General features: G+C 39.0%; 2 protein-coding genes across 2 annotated transcripts in view; one reads left to right on the top strand and one right to left on the bottom strand.

The window, feature by feature from the left end:
* LOC144585974 (uncharacterized) lies at positions 1-18427 on the top strand. Its single transcript, XM_078383377.1, has 4 exons — positions 1-115; positions 262-377; positions 695-800; positions 18062-18427. The coding sequence occupies exons 2-4, from the start codon at positions 369-371 to the stop codon at positions 18247-18249; spliced, it is 303 nt and encodes a 100-aa protein (XP_078239503.1). The 5' UTR covers positions 1-115; positions 262-368; the 3' UTR covers positions 18250-18427.
* The window catches only part of FBXO3 (F-box protein 3), a 22007-nt gene continuing 5579 nt past the window's right edge, over positions 6875-23302 (bottom strand). The window contains exons 2-11 of the mRNA XM_020782833.3: positions 19757-19846; positions 17150-17313; positions 16647-16761; positions 16279-16483; positions 14436-14481; positions 13803-13887; positions 11282-11404; positions 10185-10300; positions 9576-9766; positions 6875-7714 (exon numbers count right to left, since the gene is read on the bottom strand). Coding sequence (XP_020638492.1) covers positions 7589-7714; positions 9576-9766; positions 10185-10300; positions 11282-11404; positions 13803-13887; positions 14436-14481; positions 16279-16483; positions 16647-16761; positions 17150-17313; positions 19757-19846 — 1261 coding nt within the window. The 3' untranslated portion in view covers positions 6875-7588. The remainder of the gene's footprint in view (positions 7715-9575; positions 9767-10184; positions 10301-11281; positions 11405-13802; positions 13888-14435; positions 14482-16278; positions 16484-16646; positions 16762-17149; positions 17314-19756; positions 19847-23302) is intronic.

Genomic DNA, 23302 nt, shown 5'->3' on the forward strand with positions numbered 1-23302 from the left:
ATGAAGAGTCACTTTTTCAGGATGAAATTGAAGGAAAGGAGGGTCCAACCGGAGGGCAGAGAGTTCTCTGGCTCTTTTGGCTGAAGTGATAGCCACCAAAAATGCTGTTTTCAAGGTAAGTAACTTAAGGCCAGACGTGGCCATGGGTTCGAAGGGTGGACGCATCAGGGCATTAAGGACAATCTGTAATGATGATTGAGGAGTAATGTGTTGGGGTGGGGGAATCGGTGTTATTAAGTCCTTTGAGAAACTTTTTCACAGCTGGATGAGAAAAAAAATCCTGCAGAGGGTGAATCATCAGGTTGGTGTCCGATGATCACTGCGATATAAACTCTGAGGGTTGAGATCGACAAGCCCAAATTGAAGAAATGGAGAAGGTAAGTGAGCAAGGTTTTAATAGAAACTGGTATTGCAGTAAAATTATTGTCTTTCGTGTATTTAAGAAAGAACTTCCATTTGTTCTCATATAGAAGTCTTGTGCTGGTAACACTATTCCCAGAGGGAGGAAGAGTGGGTACCCCCGTTTGTTGACGTAGAAAAGGGCAGTGGTGTTGTCTGTTGCCAGTTGGACTACACGGCCTTGGATGACTGTTAGAAAGGCGTGGAAATCCTTTATAATTGCTATGAGTTCTAGATGGCTTATATGTAGCCTCGATTCCAATCTCGTCCAGAGACCATGAATTTTGTATTGCAGGCAATGAGTGCCCCATCCCGAGGGGATGGCGCCGGTCATGACTTGCACAGTGGGCTGAAGAAGACGAAACGGGCGACCGACAAGATTGGGCAGCGTGGTCCACCAGGTGAGTTGATACTAGAGTTCTTGTGTTAACTCGATGTCGTTTGGACTGGTTGTCTGTCTGTGGGACAAATTGTGCGAGGAACCATGCTTGAAGAGGTCTGAGTTTGAGCCTTGCGTGTAGGATGACCGAAGTTGTCGAGGACATGAGTCTGAGGAGATGTTGGGTGTGTTGAGCCGTGACCAAGGCTCAGGGTCGAAACAACACTATGGCACGCTTTAGTTTCGCAGTTCTTTCCTGCGGAATGAATGTCCTGGCTTGTATGGAATTGATTTGAGCTCCAATGAATGTAGCCAGGGATAGTTCCAGGTGGGATTTGGCATGGTTGACCTGAAGACCGAGGTTTTGCAGTGTGAGCAAGGTAGTGTGGGTGGCTCTCATGGCGTCGAGACAAGAGTGCGCCCCAATGAGCTAATCGTCAACATAAGGGTAATTGTGGATACCCTGAAGACAAAGGAAGGCGGCAGCTGGAGCCATGCACTTTGTAAAAGTCTGTGGGGCCATAGAGAGTCCGAATGGGAGGGAGCAGAATTGATAAGCCGAATTGTTGAAGCGGAAGCGGAGGTACTTGTGGTGGGATGGATAAATGGATGGATATATGAAAATACGCATTCTTGAGGTTGATCAGGACGAACCAGTCTCCCTGCAAAAGAAGGGGAATAACGGTGTCAAGTGTGAGCATTCGAATTTTTTGGGGTCGAATGTAGGCATTGAGGTCTCTGAGATTGAGGATTGGGCAGAGACCTCTGTCCTTCGGCACCATGAAGTATTTGGAATAGAAGCCATAAAGGGCATCACTAAATGGAACCAACGTAATGGCTTGTTTGTCTAGTAGAGAGGAGACTTCCTCTTGAAGAATATCAGAGTAAGGAGTAAATTTGAGGTTGCCCAAGGGAGGTAGGGACTGAAACTCAATATGGTAACCGAAAGAAATAATGTTAAGGACCCACTTGTCATTTGTGATATGTTCCCAGAATGGGAGAAAAGGTTGCAGTCTTGGGAAAAAGGGTTGATTTGAATGTAGATTCGCCTGGATAGGGATATCAATATCGTTGATAGCCCTTATCCTTCCCTTGCAGCCTTGCCGGGGACTGTCGGTGTTGCTGCTGGTTCCGAGCACGGGCGGTTGAGGTCGATGGTCCATGGTCCAAGAAGGGTCTGTCAGCTTGCTGTTGACCAAAGGGACGATATGCGTGGTATCTCTGGAAAGATTGGAATAGTTGTTGGAAATATTGAGATGATCTATAATTTGGTTTGTATGGATGAAAGGAAGATTGTTCATATAAGTCTTGGCTGTTTTGCGCATCTTGTGAACACTTTCCATTGTATCATCTGTTTGTTTGTTTTTTAATGAAAAAGACCAATGCCATCAAATGGTAGCTTTTCAATTCTATGCTTGGCATCGCCGGTGAGAGATGTGGATCTGAGCCACATGTGTCTGCGGATGGTTATGGAAGATGCCAAAGATTTAGAGGTGGCTTCAGCAGCATGTCTAGCAGCTATTTTCTGTTGCCTTGCTAGGGAGGTTGCTTCAGAATGGGTGTTCATTAGGTCTGTCTTGATAGATTCAGGGGCAGACTCCAGAACGGGCAGGATTTTCGCCCAGAAATGCCGTTGGTAGCTGCCCATTGCTGCCTGGTAGTTAGCAGCTCTCAGTAAGAAGGACTGCAATGAATAGATCCTACGGCCTATGACATCACGTTTTCTTCCTTCTTTATTAGTTGGTGAGGTGGACGGTTTACCCCTGGACTTTAGTAAGTTGGATTCGACTATGATCGAATTGGGAACTGGATGTTTTGCCAGGAATTCCATGTTGGGATCATGGGTTCTGTACATGTTATCTGTGCGTCTGGAGAACAAGCTGGTCATCACAAATAATCTTTTCCAACAACACAAGAGGAGACTCTACACATGGACATCACCAGATGGGCAGTACCGAAATCAGATTGATTATGTTCTTTGCAGCCAAAGATGGAGAAGCTCTATACAGTCAGCAAAAACAAGAACTGGAACTGATTGTGGCTCTGATCATTAGCTTCTTTTAGCAAAACTGAAGCTTAAACTGAAGAAAGTAGGAAAAACCACTGGACTAGTCAGGAATAATCTAAACAAAATCCCTTATGAATACACAGTGGAAGTGAAGAACAGATTTAAGGAACTAGATTTGGTGGACAGAGTGCCTGAAGAACTATGAATGGAGGCCTGTAACATTATACAGGAGGCAGCAACAAAAACCATCCCAAAGAAAAGGAAATGCAAGAAAGCAAAGTGGCTGTCCAATGAGGCCTTACAAATAGCAGAGAAGGGAAACAAAATACAAGGGAGATAGGGAAAGTTACAGAAAATTGAATGCTGACTTCCAAAGAATAGCAAGGAGAGAAAAGAGGGCCTTCTTAAATGAACAGTGCAAAGAAATAGAGGAAAATAATGGAAAGGGAAAAACCAGAGATCTGTTCAAGAAAATTGGAGATATTAAAGGAACATTTTGTGCAAAGATGGACATGATAAAGGACAAAAATGGGAGGGACCTCACAGAAGTAGAAGACATCAACAAGAGGTGGCAAGAATACACACAGGAATTATACCAGAAAGATCTGGATGTCCCGGACAACCCAAATAGTGTGGTTGCTGATCTTGAGCCAGACATCCTGGAGAGTGAGGTCAAGTGGGCCTTAGAAAGCATGGCTAACAACAAAGCCAGTGGAGGTGATGGCATAACAGTCAAACTATTTAAAATCTTAAAAGATGACACTGTTAAGGTGCTACACACAATATGCCAGCAAGTTTGGAAAACTCAGCAGTGGCCAGAGGATTGGAAAAATCAGTCTACATCCCAATCCCAAAAATGGGCAGCGCCAAAGAATGCTCCAACTACCGTACAATTGCACTCATTTCACAGGCTAGCAAGGTTATGCTCAAAATCCTACAAGGTAGGCTTCAGCATTATGTGGACCGAAAACTCCCAGTAGTAAAAGCTGGATTTCAAAGGAGCAGAGGAAATCAAGACCAAATTGCTAGCATGCGTTGGATTATGGAGAAAGCCAGAGAGTTCCAGAAAAACATCTACTTCTACTTCATTGACTATGCAAAAGCCTTTGACTGTGTGGACCACAGCAAACTATGCCAAGACCTTAAACAAACGGGAGTGCCTGACCACCTTATCTGTCTCCTGATAAATCTATATGTGGGACAGGAAGCAACAGTTAGAACTGGATATGGAACAACTGATTGATTCAAAATTGGGAAAGGAGTACGACAAGGCTGTATATTGTCTCCCTGCTTATTTAACTTATTGTATATGCAGAATATATCATGCGAAAGGCAGGACTGGATTAATCCCAAACTGGAATTAAGATTGCCGGAAGAGATATCAACAACCTCAGATATGCAGAAGATACCACTCTGATGGCAGAAAGTGAGGAGGAATTAAAGAACCTCGTAATGAGGGTGAAAGAGGGGAGTGCAAAAATGGTCTGAAGCTCAACATCAAAAAAACTAAGATCATGGCCACTGATCCCACCTCCTGGCAAATAGAAGGGGAAGATATGGAGGCACTGACAGATTTTACTTTCTTGGGCTCCATGATCACTGCAGATGGTGAGAGCATCACAAAATTAAAAGATGCCTGCTTCTTGGGAGGAAAGCAATGGCAAACCTAGACAGCATCTTAAAAAGCAGAGACATCATCTTGCCAACAAAAGTCTGAATAGTCAAAGCTATGGTTTTTCCAATAGTGATGTATGGAAGTGAGAACTAAACCATAAAGAAGGCTGAACGCCGAAGAATTGATGCTTTTGAATTGTGGTGTTGGAGGAGGCTCTTGAGATTCAAGATCAAACCTATAAATTCTGAAGGAAATCAACCCTGAGTGCTCACTGGAAGGACAGCTCCTGAAGCTGAGGCTCCAATACTTTGGCCATCTTATGAGAAGAGAAGACACCCTGGAATAGACCATGATGTTGGGAAAGTGTGAAGTCAAGAGGAGAAGGGGACGACCGAGGATGAGATGGCTGGACAGTGTCATTGAAGCTACCAACATGAATTTGACTCAACTCTTGGAGGCAGTGGAAGACAGGAGGACCTGCCGTGCTCTGGTCCATGGGGTCACGAAGAGTTGGACATGACTTAACAACTAAACAACAACAAAACAGGAAGATGGATGTAGTAGTCCTATCAAAAGCATCTAGTTTAGTAAAATATTTTGAGATTTCTAGTTTAGTAAAAGTGGGTTGAAAAACTAAAATGGACAGAGACACTAAAGGAGAGGGGAGTTCAGGATGGATGGGAATTTTTTAGAACCGAGATACTAAAGGTACAATCTAAGACTGTTCCAACAAGAAGGAAAAGTGGGAGATGTCTAAAGAAACCAGAATGTTTGACTAAAGAACTTTCAACTCAGCTAAGTGTAAAAAAATGTACAAGAAATGGAAAAATGGGGAAAGCACCAAAGAGGAATACATTCAAGGATATTAAAAGAACCGGCAGAAGTAATATTAGAACCATTGGCAATAATCTTTGAGAATTCTTGGAGAACAGGGGAAGTCCCCACTGATTGGAGGAGGGCAAATGTCCCTGTCTTCGCAAAGAGGGAAAAATAAGACCCAAATAATTATTGCCCCTTCAGTCTGACATCAGTTCCTGGAAAGATTCTAGAGAAGATCATTAAGCAGACAGTTTGTAATTACTTAGAAAGCAATGCTGTCATTACTAGAAGTCAACACAGGTTTTTTAAAAACAAGTTATGCCAGACTAATTTGATCTCTCTCTTTTTGATAGAGTTACATGCTTGGTGGATGAAGGAAATGCTGTGAAAGTAGCATATTTTGATTTCAGTAAGGCCTTTGACAAGGTTCCTCAGAATACTCTTGCAAAGAAGCTAGTAGAATGTGGGATAGATAGTGCTACTGTTAGGTGGATTTGTAATTGGTAGACTTACCAAACCCAGAGGGTGATCACAAATGGATCCCCTTCGTCCTGGAAAGAGGTGACTAGTGGGGTGCCCCAGGGTTCTGTTCTGGGTCCCGTGTTATTCAACATCTTTATCAATGACTTGGATGAAGGAATAGAGAGTATGTTGATTAAATTTGCAGATGATACCACATTGACAGGGGTTGCCAATTCCCCATAGGACAGGATTAAAATTCAAAATGACCTTGACAGATTAGAGTCCTGGGCCAAAACTAACAAAATGAATTTCAACAGGGAGAAATGTGAGGTCCTAGAGCTAGGCAGAAAAAAATGAACTACACAGGTATGGGATGGAAGACACCTGGCTAGACAACAGTACCTGTGAAAGCGATCTACAAGTCTTGGTAGACTACAAGCTGAACATGAGTCAGCAGTGTGATGCAGCTGCCAAGAAAGCCAATGCGATTCTTGGTTGTATCAATAGGAGTATAGTGTCTACATCAAGTGATAGTACCACTCTATTCTGCTTTGGTCAGACCTCACCTGGAGTATTGCGTCCAGTTCTGGGCACCTCAATTTAAAAAGGATGTTGATAACCTGGAACGTGTCCAGAGGAGGGCGAGTAAAATGGTTAAAGGTCTGGAAGACATGTCCTACAAGGAGCGGCTTAGGAAGTTGGGAATGTTTAGCATTACAAAAAGAAGGTTGAGATGGGACATGATAGCCATGTTTAAATATTTGAAAGGATGTCATGGTGAAGAGGAGACAGGTTTGTTTTCCAGGGCTCCAGAGACTAGGACATGGAGCAATGGTTTCAAACTAACATCTGCAGATTAGGAAGAACGTCCTGATGGTCAGAGCTGTCTGGCAGTGGAATAGGCTGCCTCGAAGGGTGGTGTAGTCTCCTTCTTTGGAGGTTTTTAAGCAGAGACTAGATGGCCATCTGTTGGGAGTACTTTGATGGATGTTCCACATGGCAGGGGGTTGGACTGGATGGCCTCAGTGATCTCTTCCGACTCTATGACCTTCTCTTTTGCTATTTTAAATCCTACAATTGCTTTACAATTGTAATTTCCATCTTCTCTTTGCTGTATAAAATACATACCCACTGATGAAAATAGTTCAATTATTATTTAAAGTTATCTCTTGTGAAATAAAAAAATCTACAGTTTTCAGGAAAACATGGTTTATATTTAAACAATATTCTGTTCACTTATCACAATAGTTAAATGAGATCTGAAAGGCTCAAATTAAGCTATTTACATATTTATATAACATAATGAGAAAAATGCAGTAGGTAAGATGCTCATCCTGCATTCCAGAAGGCCTGTATATGATCAGAGACAGAATGCAGGATTACAAATGTAAGACCCAAGTTCCTTTAAAATATTTTGATATTTCTGGTACATGTATGTACGTATTAATATTAACATATACAAAAACACACCCAGCCCAACAGCTATGTAGTTTTAAGCTGCAGATGTTCTGCTCACTTCCAGCACAAATGAGTATTGGTTATGATCATTATGAAAATGGCAAAACGATCTTCCCCATTTAGTTTGCTGTTGTCAGTTAATATAAAAAAGAATGAAAATGAAAGCACCATTCTGGTTTTAAATAAGATTTAAATTTACAATGTCCCCTTCCTAGAAGACTGTAAAGCTCTAAAGTATAATGCCATATCCCATTTCCACCCCACAAGTTATCCCTCTGACAACAAATGCAAGACAAAAAGAAAACTCAGTCTCTATATCTGATCAGATGCAAGCCAGAGCCAAACCCAGCAATTCGTGCTAGTTGCTTCCACTGCCAAATAATTATTTGATATTCAGAAATATTTGTACATGTCATCTCCCCACAGAACCTAGAAAAAAAAAATAAGATCAAGTCTGGCGTGGGCAACGTCCAGAAGGAGCAGGAATGTCCAGAATTCTACGCCTGTCTTCATATTCATCAGTGTCTGTTGAATCTTCATCCTCATCCATAGCACGTTCATTATGATTGGTCTCCTAAATGCAAGAACAAAAGCAATGTTATCTAAATCTGAACAGAATTTCTTTCCAAAACAACTTTTAACTACATCCAATCATGTTTATGTTAACACCACAGCCCTCCAAAGGAACCACGTCAGGGGTAAGCAAAGTGCCAACCTCCATATGTTCCAGGGAAGCACAGCCAATGGACTAGTTGGAGTTGGCATACAATAACATTTGCAAGCTTGCACTTACCCATCAATGTTTTATATGGTTTTATACAACTTTATCTAGCTCACAACAGCTATACAGTTCAGTATAAAGTTCGAGGCTTGGCTGAATTCTCACTGCTACAATTTAAAACAGGATTATTTTATCTCAAAATAATATCAGAAACATATGTCTGTTTGCATGACTCCCTGAACCTGGAAATTCACCTAGTGAGCAAGATTCAATGCCTTCCTTTAATGCAGAGTAACATTTACAATGTTTGTTTCAAAAATTAAAACAAACTTGGAAGCACTATGCAAGCCTTATAGCCTCAATCTGTTTAGGGCTCTAAATGCTGTGGAAACAAATGTAAGGCAAAATCTTTTGCTGAATAAAGTTTACAGATCATTGTTTTTGCTGTAGTACACTAACACAACTATCTCTCCAGAAAACTCTAAACCATATGTTCTCAAACTCTGGCCATCCAGATGTTTTGGATTTCAGTTCTCAGAAGCTATCTGATCTGGCCATAGTGACACATGCCTTAGTTACATCTTGGCTGGATTACTGTAAAATGCTCTGTGTGGGTCTGCCTTTGGAAACTGTTCAGAAACTCCAGCAGTTTCAAAATGCCACAGTCAGTTTGTTAACTGGGGCTGGTTACAAGGAACATGTAACTCCCTTGTTATAGCAGTCCAAGATGATTAAAGGGATTATTTTATTCTGTTCTTTTACTTCAGTTTTTAATATTGATCTTATTTATGAGTTTAAATATATCTGTTCAATGCTTTTCTAATATTTTAATAATTTATTAAACTCTTAACTTTGTTTCTTTTAATACTGTAAGCTGCCTTGGATTCTGCAGGACAGTGGTTCTCAACCTTGGGTAACCCAGGTGTTCTTCATCTGCAATTCCCAGAAGCTGTCACCATCAGCTGTGCTGGACAGGGCTTCTGGGAGCTGAAGTTCAAAAAGACCTGGGTTGCCTAAAGTTGGGAACTACTGCTGTAGGAGAAAAGCGGCATATAAATACTTTAAATAAATAGTAAGTTTATAAAAATCTCCATGTGCCTTATAATTTTCCTGGAATCGTTATAAACCACATATGACACCTTTACCGTATCATTTACAGGGAATGATGTTAAAAAGTTTTCAAAACATTTGCCTTCTGGCAAAATGAGAAAGGCTGACAAATGGTGCCTCTATAAAAACATAATATAGTGATCAAGCAAAGCACAGCAATTAATTTCCATCACTAAAAATGCTGAAGTAATGCTTCTAACCATTAATAAGCTCCCACATATTTGAAGTTAGTCATTCACCCCTGTACAGGAGAGCAACTGTATAATAATGAAGTAATATCAAATGTTTATGATATCTAACAATTCTGCTCTCATTTAGGCTACATTAGACCCTTTCATACTTAAATGTTCCCATAATGAAGATTTTGTTATCTATTCTAAGTCTCTTTTTGCCCATGATTAATATAGGAAAGCAAGTAATTACTAACTTGCTTCCCCATATTACAATGTAAGATTAGGATTCATATTATGTCTTCTAAAAAGTATGACACCACTTTTATCCAGAATATTTATGATTGCTTATTTTTGAAATGAAAACCACCCTTGCCCTCTACCAGAAACCAGTTAAGGAAGGTAGAGGCTTAGGAGCAATCACTTCAACTTACCATCCGTGCTGTTGATACTTTGAATGTTGGGCAAACCATATGAAATCTGGGAATGGTGACATTAAAAAACTTGTCTTTGTAGTAAAGGCAATGGAATGTGTAGTATCCTTCCATATACCCTGAAGTAGTGGCAAATGTAGTACAACTTGTATACTCATAAACTCGACCAGGACTAATTATTGGAAATTCTCCTATAGAAACAAAATGAATATGGGATTTCAGTTTTTGCAACCAAATACACTTTGGTTGGGCTTAAACAACATGTTATTATAAATATACTCTTTCAAAAAGTGAAGAATTCAGGAAGTTGAAAACACACCACATTAATGATGTAACCTCCTGATTATACTGTTTACTATTAACATTACATTTAGAGGTAAGCAGCAGTCAAAAGGTGATCATTTTAAACAGAATTCAGTATAGTGTTCTGATCAAGGGTGGCAATATGGGCCTCAAAATTAATTTTTGCTCTTCAGAAGAAACAAAAAACAGTTTAAGCACAAACGTTCTTTAAACCTTTATTTTATATTTCAAGACAAGTAAACTAATCCTGGCGTTTAAATTCCAAAATAGTTCCCTGAACAATCAAAATCTTAAAATATTTCTTACCTACTACTCCAGGACCCTGAACTTCTTCTACATCACCTTTGGCATTGGTTATTCTCCAGTACCGACTGTCTAGCTGACAAGCCTTCTCTGGAAGTGCATCTTTGGACATCTCAATTCTAACAAAACAAAACACTTACATGAATTTATGCATCACTTAGGCAGCAAAGCAGCGAAGTAAAAAATTCTTATGACATTTCTAGAAGTACTATACAAATTTTAATAGTTTTCAGGACATTGGAGAGGAGAGAGGTGAATCTTTTCATGAAGGAGGGTTTAAGTCAGCCTGCAGAGGTACATTGCAATTTCCAAGGAAAGCACAAACATTCAAGAGAAATGAAGATAAATGTAAAAGATTAAATAGCAGCCACAGCTGTAAAGATACAGTGCTCTTTCCTGGTGTGTAAAAGCACGATATTCCTCTCTCCTAAGTGGCACAGTGAAGAAGTGCTCGGCTTCTAACATATCCATCCCAAGAAATATTATCCTAAAGACAGATCTGTGTGATGCACAACTACTGTTTTCAAATACAGTAGGGTAAAACAATAGTAATTTTCAAATAGAAGTGGATTTTAAATATAAGAGTATATTTGAACTGCTGGACAGCTCATGGTATCTGGCTGCAGAGCCAGCGCTTGGGAACTTGATTCCCCACAGTGCTTCTTTGACAGAGGCTGGACTCAATGATCCACATGGTCCCTTCTGGCTCTGCAGTTCTAAGATGATAATGATGAATATGTGTCACAAATTATATGGAGAAGAGAGTTAAAAGTAGAGAAGTATCTTGTCTTTTTACTGCAGCTCTGCAAAAACTATTCAGCACTTCAACGCTGTTACATTCTTCCACTTTTATTTCAAAACACAGGCCTAAATCTAATGGTGCTGTAATCAATGTCTGAGTATGCATTTCAACACTTCCCCTATCCCTTCCCTTTTTTGTGTCCTCTGCAACAGGTGAAATATGCTCAGAAGTGTTCTCTAGCCTCAATAAGTTTACATTTAAAGTTGTTTATCTATTAGTGAGCAACAAATGCTCATGGCTAATCAATAATAGGTAAATAACACATGACAAAGTGAACAAGTTAGTTTACTGTTCCTACCTGATTCTGTAAGTGAAGAAGTAGTGAGGCGGATGTACAGAACTTAGTTCAGGTAGAAAAGATGTCGAAACAGAGACAGTAATATCTCCAGTTGTTGCTACGCAATCTTTATCATGAACATATCTAGCAAATGAAAAAGAAATAAAACATTATTCCTAAAGAAGAACTGGCCAAAATCACCAGCACGAGACCATTGCTGTAACTTTCAATGATAAACTGCTGCAAGTTAAAGAAGTCAGCATCAGCATTTACTCTGGTGCAGCAGTCATGTAATTTGCTGTGCAACAGGAAATGCCTCTGCTGACTTCTTAACATGGCAATTTGCAACTGACAGTTATGTTGGGGCATTACACTGACCAGCATAAAGAATAGGATGCTGATCACTGAAATGCCAAATAGTATAGACACCTATATTTCACAATGCAATTAATGTATTGTACAATTCAGAAGGGACACTTTTCAATTCTGCGCTAACACCTATATCTATCCTTTCTACTGTATTCAGATCAATACTCACATTTGCATATCAATGTGAATATATCAAACTATGCATGTTAAAATTATGTTTCCTTATACCCATTGATTTGCAGACATTTGTAAACTCAATACTTTATTCTGCCAATTGGCTAACAGTCTACACAAACATGTCACATAAAACTGACATGAAAATATACATTTCTAAGAAGAGCTGCTGGGCAATCCAGTGTGGCGCAGCACCTGGCTTAGACAATCTACTCTGCTTCACAGTGTCCCTGAAAGAAGGGAATAGTAGATGATTTCTCACTACTTTATTCCTAGACAATCCTGGGAAGGATTGCCACAAGTTGAAATCAACTTGACATTGCATTAAGAAGAGCCATGGATCCCAGCCATCCACATCTGTACTTACATCATAGGCTTGCTCTAGCTGTATAAGGCTGTACAAGCTGTACAGTGTGCCACTGACTTGTATAGCTTTCCCTTTATAGTTCTGTCTTTGCATAATCAGCAAGTTGACACAATAACCACAGTATACTGATCAAAGGCAGCATGGTAAAGGATCTATTTGTGAATTATTCAAATTTTGGGGAAATAATGAATTGTAATATACAAAACTTTCCCTTTCAATCGTGTACTACCACTTTCTGAGGACAGAAACTGAGTATCACATACTGCATACCTGTGAGAATGGAATGTGTCCAATAATAAAACAAGTCATGGAAGCAATGCCTTGACTTATATATTTAACATACTTCTCAGACCTCATACATACTTAACATACTCCTCTCTAACTTAACCAGGTATGATTTCTTTTATTTTGAAATCCTAGTATTTTTGAAAATAACTATCATGTGCATTTTGTTTATCAATAGCATCCAGTGTTTGCAAACAGCTTTTTTGACATACATCACTTGAGGAGACATCCTAACTTTTATATAACCACAATGTTAACTTCATCCAGTGTAGACGATCCAGAAACCACACTACTCATGTGGAATCCACACTACAACCTTTTAGATAAAGTATAACTTAAATGGTTTGCCCATCCTTTTGTTACAGAACACTGAGAAAGTGTTCTAGGTGAGAGAAAGTGTGTTATAAATAATCTTGATTTTTTTAAATACAGTACTGTTCACTGCTGAAATCCAGTAGTAAGTCACGGCTAGAGTAAGCCTACTGAATCAGAGAAACTTGCAAAGGAGTTGAAACACTAAATTTCACTGATTCAACAAGCCTACTGTAGCTGTGACTTACTACTGATTGTAGCCACTGTTTTCAGTTTCAGTATTTTTAAAAGTCAATTACAAGCAAAAAGGATGGCATCTAGAAATGTGGGATTTCCCAAAATGTTGATGCTGGAAGAAGAGAGAAGAAACATTTGGGGGGGGGGAGAGAAGATTTTGGAAAATATATACAGGATTTAATTTATTAAAAAACACAAATTTGTCATAGAATGCATTTGGCTGTAAATGTAAATTGTTTGGCATGTTTATGAAATTCAGAGAGCAATCCTATGCACATTCGTACAGAGATTTCCTCAAAGGGGAAATATTGGGCTGCACTCATAAATGTATAAATAAGCTCTATACTGCAGTCCATGCTGCCTAAGCACAGTTCCTAATGCTTGCCATCTAAAAAGAAGAGGAACATGTTGAAAACAGAAACCACAACTTTTATAGTAAATAGTAATTCACATGCCACAAAAATCTGAGAAGCTCCCCTCATAAACATGGCAGTACTCTTTAGGTACTCCTTGAATCAGGGAAAAGAATCTTTGACTAATACTATTTTAATAATGCACCAATCCATATACTGCTCTCCCTCTGTAACCAGTGAAGCTACTTTGTGTCTGCTAATTTATTTATACTTTGCTTGTTTGATGCCACATATTTTAGAGCAACTATGTTCTATTTTACTAGTTTCTCAAACACTGGTCTGCTACAATGTTATGAGCATCCTAATTTTGATCAGTTTTAAGATTATTTCCCGTATTCTCAACAAGACACCAGGGATCATGTACTGTAGACTAAACCCATAATACCTGAAAATCTGGTCTCTGATGATGGGATAGCCACCTGTTACTACATTGTTTACATATGTGGTGAACCATTCCAAATAGGAGCTACCTAAAAGTAAGAAAAAGATAAAGTTGTTACAAGAAAAATAAAATGAAAGCTCCATCAAATGATTGGAAATGCAATAAAAAACAAACCAGATATCAACAACAAACAAAAACAGCTTTCTCTGAGCCGATAGTTTCCCCTAAAAATGCAGCAAATGCAAAGTACAGCAAACACATGCAGCAAGGACAGTGAATTAAAACACAAGTAGTTCACCTGCTTTTTTGGACACATACTATCTTGCACATACAGATCTGGAACTTCTCTGCAGGGGAAGGACGTAGGAGAAGAGGGCCAAGAGAGGAGAGCTAGGCACTGCTTTGTTCCTCTATCTTTAATCTGCTTCTAAGATGCAGGGAGTTAAGCGCAGCCTTCAAGGCTACTTTTGTGGTTTTTGTCACCTACCCAAACTGCTTTTTTTTGGAAGGAAAACTGCCTGCCTGCGAGTATAGAAATTTAATATAAACAAATGCTGCATGTTAAAAACACTATAGCAGTGGACATATTTCATGACGCTATTGAAATTCAGTGTGCCTTCTCCAAAATACTTGTACCTGTAATAAACATATCAATTGCAGAGGGATTACGGGCCATTTGATCCTGAAAACAGGAAGAAACAGAAGATTATTAATATCCTTAAAAAACAGAATTTCAACACACACAATTAAGTTTGGGTACAACTATGAAGATTCTGTAGGAAACCTGTAATTCTGGCCTCTCTGGGATTAGCAAAAATCTGTTGCTGTTTTTTAAACTCAAATCTGTGAGGATTTGGTTTCATTGACAATAGCAATAATTTTGCAAACTGGAAAATAGGTTTCTCCCAACCCCACCTCTTTAAGAGGACATACAGATTAATAATTAATGGATTAATATAGATTTTAAAAATGAGTGACTAAAAATGCATCTTGGTGACAGATTGAAATTACATAATCTGACATATTCTACAAATTTTTTGAAGAGGTAACCGTGCTAATCTGTACTAGTATATTAGGCAAAAACAAAAATAAAAAATAAAGAAGACCAAAACATTGTGGCATTTAAAATATAGCAGATTAACTGCCATATTTTAATGTGAGCTTCTGTGGATCACGTCCACTTCCTCCACATTAAAAGCTCACTTTAAAATATAGCAGTTAGTCTATAAAGTAGCACAGTGTTTTTGTCATCTTTATTTATGTATTTATGTATTTATGTATTTATGTATTTATTTATTTATTTATTTATTTTTCTTTTTTTCCTGGTATACAGTTGCATAAAGTTACTTCATGGTAAATTGGATTCATGTGTTGGAAACACTTAATTTAAGCTTCCCCAGGGCAAAAGGGAGCTTTAGCAAACTTTGGAACCTGAGACAGGAGAGAAAGGAAACGTTTGATTAACTTTAATTACTTATTTATCAAATCTGGATCTGGCTTTTGATGGTATAACTTATACTAGCAGGATTCTGCGCATGATCTACTATTAAAAAGCAAAAATTGTGGTTTAAAAGGGTAGTAAAAACAATCTGAGAATCAAAAACTGAAATTGTGTTTTATATATTACCACCAATAACAGGGTAACTGTCACTGGTGGTAACATATAAACTGGTGATTTCCTATTAAATTGCTAAATAGTGACATATTACTGTAAACTGCTATAAACTAGGAAACATAGAAGCCTTCATGCAGATCCTCTTAAACTAATAGATCACAAACTGGTTACCAAAATCACAAGCAAAATTAAAATTAACCATATAAATGTAAATATTCCAATAATGTCTTAATGAAATATCATGGGAAATACAAATTTGCATGTATTAGTGAGCTGAAAATAAACATTTTGGTAGACCCTGATGTTAGGAAAGAGTGAGGGCAAGAGGAGAAGGGGACGATAGAGGACGAGATGGTTGGACAGTGTCATTGAAGCTACCAGAATGAATTTGACCCAACTCCAGGAGGCAGTGGAAGACAGGATGGAGACGACTTAATGACTAAACAACAAAAAGCCTAGCTCTCTCTCTCTCTCTCCTGTCTTCCACTGCCTTCCTCCTAAAGGAAGGTCTCACTCAGCCCCATTGTAGAGCCTAGCAGCTCTACTGCCTTTCTAGCAACTGGGCTGTAGGTTCTGTTGTGTGAAGCTTTCTTTCTAATATCTAACCAATCTTCCACTTCTTTCACAGTAAATAACTACAGCCATTGGTACTGTTTTAGGCTTGGTTCTTCCCCTTCATCACAGGATGTGAACATTCCTGTAACCTTTTTGCCAGTGACACGAGGACAGTTCAAAGATGAAATGCAGCTGATTTCAAATATTCTCCACACACAGTCAATCAATATATTGCATCGATTTCACCTACTTCAGTGGGTAAGCAGCATTACTTGTTGTCTAAAGGAACTATTGAGAACACTTCCTTACTGGACACTGGTAGAAGATCTCGTAACAATTGCGACCCTCCACACTCTCCAGCGCCATGTACTGACTCAATCCAGTGTGGATGCAAAAGGTTAAGGGGAGGCATTGTTTCAATCCTTGTCGCTGCTGAAAACCACCGGCTGCTGTGTCAATGTCTAACAAATCCTCTGAGCGATAGTGATTTGAAAGTGCCATGCTTCCCATCAACCTTTGTAGTGGCACAAGAAATAAAAAGAAAAAATAATTTTTTACTTTTTAAGAACTCTGATAAAAGTAGTACAAATAACTATAAACATATATTTCAGATATGTTCATCATGATGCAGGCAGCCAACAACTAAAGAACAATTACAGTTAACTTTAACTTCTTACCCTGGAACTACTAGCTTCTGTCCATTATGGATCCGAAACGAACATCGGTAGTCATCAGGAAGCTTGCAACCAATTTGTGCTTCTACAGCATCCAGATCTTCTTCCCGAACACTTTCTATGGGTATTCAAAAATTAAATGTTTTAGCAAGAGCCTTTAGAAAGAATTAAGCATGCATACTGTGTTCAATGACCCAATGTTTGGCTTTCCATAGACCCCTTCTTAAATTGGGCCCCATTCCTAAAGTAAAATTGGAAATTAGTAAAATAACTATAACTTAACCTAATCCATGTCAGAATAACTGGAACAGTTCAGGACTGGGGGGGGGGGGCTCACAGGAGGATCACAACAAAATTTCTGAGCTGCTGTGGGGTTTTGCAGTATTTAAATAAGGTGATCACTAATGGGGGCTCTTACATGTATGAAGTCAAAGCTGCAAACATAATTTGCAATTTGCAGAGAAAAATGTGTACAAACAGAAGTTGCCCAAAGTGTCACACATTACCTTTCAAGGAACTAATCATCCGAGGACAACGCTGCAGCAAATATTTTTCCAAATCATCCCAAGCTTTTTTAAGTGTAGCATAATACTGAATATATCTTCCTAAATCAGCATAAATATCTATAAAGATTGCTTTCCAGCTCTTGTTTCTTCGGGACTTCTCAGCTCTAAAAAGGCAAAATAGCACACACTATTCTTAAAAGAAACAAACAGTAGTAGCAATATCATACATACACATTTCTTGCACTTTATGCACTACCAATTTTGCTTGTTTTCGTTGGGGAGAGAGAAATTTTACACCATGATTCCCTATAAACAGAAAAAGACAACTCATATGCACTTAAGCAAGCATACAAACATGCATATTTATGCTACAACCCAGTCAAATTTAAACACTTTATTTTCTTTGAACCAGAGAGTGACAATTTAAACAAGTACTGTAGTTCAATGGATATAAGACTTTAATTTTAGCCTCATTGAATAATCTGCCAAAAAAAACTTTTTTAAAAAGTAAGCTTCATGAGCACAATATTCTTCAGAAATAAAAACAGAAATAATTATTTTAAGAGTCACTAAGGATATGCCACTCTAACAATATGACAATCATTTATCAATCTATTCTAGAAAATACAATGGAGACAGGGAACCCTTTGCTGCATGTGTTAATGAAGAATGCTTTGTCAGAAGGAATTTAGTTTTAGTAACTCCATGCTCAAAATTAGTGACATGACTAATCTATCAGAATGCAACTGTAAACTAGCATGACTGAAAGTGACAAGACTCAAGACGTAATGTAAATAAGTTAGCAACACAATTACGTTACATATTTGTGTATACTGGATCATCTTGTAAACAGTAACTTATTGTTCACAAGCAGTATATAAATACTGTTGTGTTTTTGCTTTTGTTGTTTAGACACTTTGTTGACTACTGAGATTTGCCATCGGTCCAGCGAAGTGTGTGGAGTAACCCATTTCAGAAACAAAGAAACTAGTATTTCAAAGCACTGGTGGGCAGATTGTGGAATGGAACAAGATGACTTCAAAAACAAAAATAAAGACAGTGCTAAAGTTCCTTTCAATCAGAATGATTGTGCAGTATGATTTATATGTATAGAAAATAGCAGCCCCCAAATTTTGCATGTTGTTAATATTTCAAGAATTTGTGAACATAACAAATCAACCTGATAGCCAGCAACACCATTTTTGCTTCTTGAGAGTAAACAAGAGATTAAGCCCTCATTAAACCTTATGGGCCAAGAATAATTAAGTGTTTGGTCCCTACTAGTTTGAGTAACTGAACTATTCTACTAGATCTACAGAACAGCCACTGCCAGCCAAAGTCTTAGTGGTACCATGATTAGCTGATGTGTGTGTGGTCATTCAACTATATCAACCTTAACTAGAAGTACACAACAACTGTTAAGGTGCTATGCAAAACTATGCATTTATCAGACAGGCAAAGAACACAACAACAAAAAAGGCACAGAATTGCATAAAATTTTCATGGACTGTTTCACAGGAACTGACACAATTTTACATCTTTGAACCATAATGTGACTGTGACAAAGAGGATAACTATACCACACAGTTACAGCAGGTTGAAAGCACTGTAACGGTGATAGCTATGTCCTACAGCAGCGGTCCCCAACCTTTTTAGCCCCGCAGACCAGCTGGGGAAGGCAGGGCACCCCCCTTCACTTGCGAACATGTGCAAAGGAGCGTGTGTGCTCTCATGCGGTCACACGCTCATGCACCTGCGCAAAGGGCATTGCAACGCTTGTGCAGGCATGTGTGCGCAGGCGCAAACAGGCTGTGTCTGTGTGAGTGTGTGCAGAGGTGGGGGGGGAGGTCTCCGTGGCCCAGTCCGGCTCAGGCCACGGACAGGCACAGAGGTTGGGGACCTCTGTCCTACAGAATCTGGACCTTTGAAGAATTTTGTAGATTGTAGCACAGTTTTCAGATACATTTGAAGTAGTTACCTGCAATGCATGAAACTTGTTAATTTTTAAGGGTTCAAAAGATTCCTTGTTGGTTTTACTGCAATGGACTAACAGTGCTGTCCCAGCCACCCCCATTTATCATCTGTTAAGTTGTTTAGAATTCACTAGAGCAGTGGTGTCGAACTGTGGCCCTCCAGGTGTTCTTGGCCTTCAACTCTCAGAAATCCTGGCCAGCAGAGGTGGTGGTGAAGGCTTCTGGGAGTTGAAGTCCAAGAACATCTGGAGGGCCACAGTTCGACACCACTGCACTAGAGTGATCTAACATTGTAGTTCAGAGGAGTTCACAGTATGTATTTAGCAAACAATTCTAAGTACCTCAATAGACTACAAATGCAAGATGCAGCAACATAACGCCATGATAGTTAAACTGCTGATAAACTGCGATTACCATGTGATGTACACATACTCCAAATGAGCTCTGTGTCTGCTCAAACACAGGTGATGAGCATGCTCAAAAGACCACACTCTCCCTTCTAATGATTTTTAAATGTTAAAAAAGAAAGCCCTTCTAATAGGGGATAACTTTGAATAAAGTAGGGAACATGAGCATGCTAAAACAAATGGAATCTATTTTTGATCTAAAAGACACATATACTAGTCATACTTACTCAGACAAAAGCCAGTATTTCTTACAATGTCTTCTCCACAGTGGATCATGACTTGAAAGCTGATTTAATCTACGACTTACATAGCAGCAACTGTAAATAAACATTCAATTTAAATTTGTGTGTTAGCCATAATAAAAGGAGGTGCATAACATATTATATATCCCAGAAGCAGTGAAGCTACAGAACATTTTTAAGTAATTAAAACTAACATATTGTTTTTTGCAAATCTTTAACACTGATTTTTCTAAATGAAGGCATAACCTGGCTTAGCACCAACATGTGATGCATATATCTGATAAATGATGTACAGTCTGAATTAACTGTATTAATTTCTACCCTATCTAGCAAGCAGCAGTGCACACCTAGATACAATCATTAAGTTATGAGCTATCAGTAAATACATCAAAGTACACAGGTGCAATGAAGTTTGCTCTCTTCCTCATGTTCCCAACTGTCTGATATACAATAGAATCTGATCTGCTATCTTCACCAACTACTTTGCTCCCACCTTACGTAATAAAAATCAATGACAAAATATCCCCTGAAATACTGAAATACATATTTTAATAGCACAATTATTTGTTTTTAAACAAATGTATTTCTTGTCTGTAAGTGAGCAACTACAACCTTTTACAGATTTGAAGATTGATTAACATTGTGTTTGTATCTACTAGAGATTATCACTTTCACCAGTGTATTTCTTTAACCACAGCAGACAGGTAAAATGTGTGCAATAAACAGGATTAACAGCAGGTGGGGCCTTTGGTCTGCAGGTTCCTTGCAGCCAGCTGCAAAGATTGCAAGGAGAGATTGAGGTATTCATATTCGTATTTAAATATGAATATCCCCCCACAGGTGGAAATAACGAAGGTCTGCCCACTCACCATTTTGCCGCTGACGCAGGCTCGGCGAAGCCTTCCTATCGCGCCGTTGTCCGCAATGGATTAGCCACTCTGCGACCTGGCAGGGAGGCTTGTCATCCTGCCTCCTGACAGGAGTGGCTAACATCTTTAAAACCCTCATTATTTCCACCTGTGGGGGGGTATTCATATTCGTATACAAATAGTCCCATCTCTAAATGCAAGTGTTTGATGGTTGTTGTAGGTTTTTTGGGGGGGCTGTTTGGCTGTGTTCTGGAGGTTTTTCTTCCTAACATTTCGCCAGGGTCTGGGGCCAGCATCTTCAGAGGACAGGAGTAGAACTCTCCCTTCTGCTCCTGTAGAAGTTCTACTCCTGCTCTCTGAAGATGCCAGCCACAGAGACTGGCAAAACGTTTGGAAGAAGAATCTCCAGAACATGGCCAAACAGCCCGAAAAACCTACAACAGCCATCAGATCCTGGCCGTGAAAGCCTTTGAGAATACATTGCAAGTGTTCCTTTTGCGCTCCTTCATTTGCTCTTGCTTTTTACTGTGTGCATGATAACATCCTCAGCAAAAGAGAACAGGATGTAACAACATATCAAAGTAAGGAGGATTCATCTTCAAATAAGTAAAAGTGTCATGGTTTAGACCACTGGTTCTTAACCTTTGTTACTCAGATGTTTTTGGACTGCAACTCCCAGAAGCCTTCACCATCAGCTATGCTGGCTGGGGTTTCTGGGAGTTGCAGTTCAAAAACACCTGAGTAACAAAGGTTAAGAACCACTGGTTTTTAGACACTATCAAGGAGTGAGGAGAAACTAGTGAAATCTGGGAAGAGCAAAAAATGACAAGCTCATATTTAGAAGACAAATAAGCACCAATGTGGTTTAAGGGATAAAGTGTTAGATCCCAGACCTAAATTCAAACCCATAGTCATGGAAACTCACTGAGGGTGGTAAAGATAAATCACTCCTTGAATATCTCACATCTTTAAAACCTTACTTGGGTCACCTTAAGTTGGAAGTAACTTGATGGCACACACAGCAAATGAGAAAATGTGTTCAATATTAAAGCTAGAAAGAAGTGGAACTGAACTTCCAATCACAAAATGGGATGGTCATAATTATCAGCTATGAAATGCTCCCCCCTAGGTAGCTAGCCTGATGTTCACACTGCTTTCTTGCCAGCACCAGACTATGATTTTTTTTTCATTTTCCCAGACATCTTAGGATCATTCTAAATCTGTACACTTTGTGGACAACCTGGACTGCCATAAAGACAAATAAGTGGATCTTAGATCAAATCAAGGCTAAACTATCTCTGGCAGCAAAAAAATGTTGAAACTGAGCCTGTCCTACACATCATGAGAAGACAGAATTCTCTAGAAAAGATAATAATTCCAGGAACGGTGGAAGGCAACAGGAAAAGACCCAGTATAAGACAGATTGAGGTCATAAAGGAAGCCAAAGGCTTGAGTCTACAAGAAATGAGCAGGGCAGTTGAGGACAGGACTTTTTGGAGATCGTTAATTCATGTTGTTGTTTAGTCATTTAGTCGTGTCTGACTCTTTGTGACCTCATGGACCAGAGCACGCCAGGCCCTCCTGTGTTCCACTGCCTCTCGGTAGTTTGGTCAAATTCATGTTGGTAGCTTCAGTGACACTGTCCAACCATCTCCTCCTCTGTCGTCCCTTTCTCCTCTTGCTTTCACACTTTCCCAACATCCAGGGAGTCTTCTCTTCTCATGAGATGGCCAAAGTATTGGAGCCTCAGCTTCAGGATCTGTCCTCCCAATGAGCTCTGGAAGGACAGATCCTGCTCATTCATAGGGTTGCCGTTAAGTCAGAAGCAACTTGACAGCACATAACAACAATTAATACATTTTCCAGGCTAATGCTAAGTAAAATCTACATTTTATAATTTATCATCCAATTTCTTTCTAGCATTCTATTTAATGGCTTTCCTTGATATTTTTAAAGAACAGATGAATAAATATCAAGGAAAGCCATTAAATAGAATACTAGAATGAAATTGGATGATAAGTTATAAATTGCAGATTTTACCTAGCATTGGCCTGGAAAATGTATTAATTGTTGTCTCATAAAAAAGACAAATTTATACATCCATTTTTCTTGTTTGTCGAATATATTATTAAATATGCTCAGAGCTGTGAAGGTTCCTAAATTTAGATTGATTATCTCAGTAATTATTTAACCTTTGTTTTCTATACTCTGCTCTAGTAATTTCCTACTTTTTTCCTACTGTATGTGATTTTTTTCAGAAATCCACTTTAAATTAAAAAACTCTCACATTTTCTATTTTTAATATTCATATAAACAGAGTTACTGATTTTTATTTTTATTAGAGGACATCTGAGGATGCACTAGCAGCCTTTGACTCATGGAACTTGAGCCATGTCTGTCTCCCTGCATGCCACCTGCATGCCACCAGTATTTGCTCCAAATGACCTTCCAACTATGATAGATACTGGCTCCATTTGGGGGAATGCAGAGGGGAGAGGGAATCTGTTTCAGTAATGAACACTTGTACTGGCAAATGGATACCCACTGCTTTTGTTGTCTTTAATTTTTCTTTCATCTTTCTCTCTCTCTTTTCTATGACAATGAATCATTTGTGAACTACATAAGGCATTTTCCATGCCGCCTATATGCAGCTGGAAAATCA

This window comes from Pogona vitticeps, chromosome 1, assembly GCF_051106095.1.
Source record: "Pogona vitticeps strain Pit_001003342236 chromosome 1, PviZW2.1, whole genome shotgun sequence".
Lineage (NCBI taxonomy): Eukaryota > Metazoa > Chordata > Lepidosauria > Squamata > Agamidae > Pogona > Pogona vitticeps.

What these genes read in the sequence shown, in the direction of transcription:
- LOC144585974 (XM_078383377.1), top strand. An exon ending in TGGGCAGCGTGGTCCACCAG is followed by an intron (nt 801 to 18,061) that starts GTGAGTTGATAC and finishes TTTGTTGTTTAG; the next exon opens with ACACTTTGTTGACTACTGAG.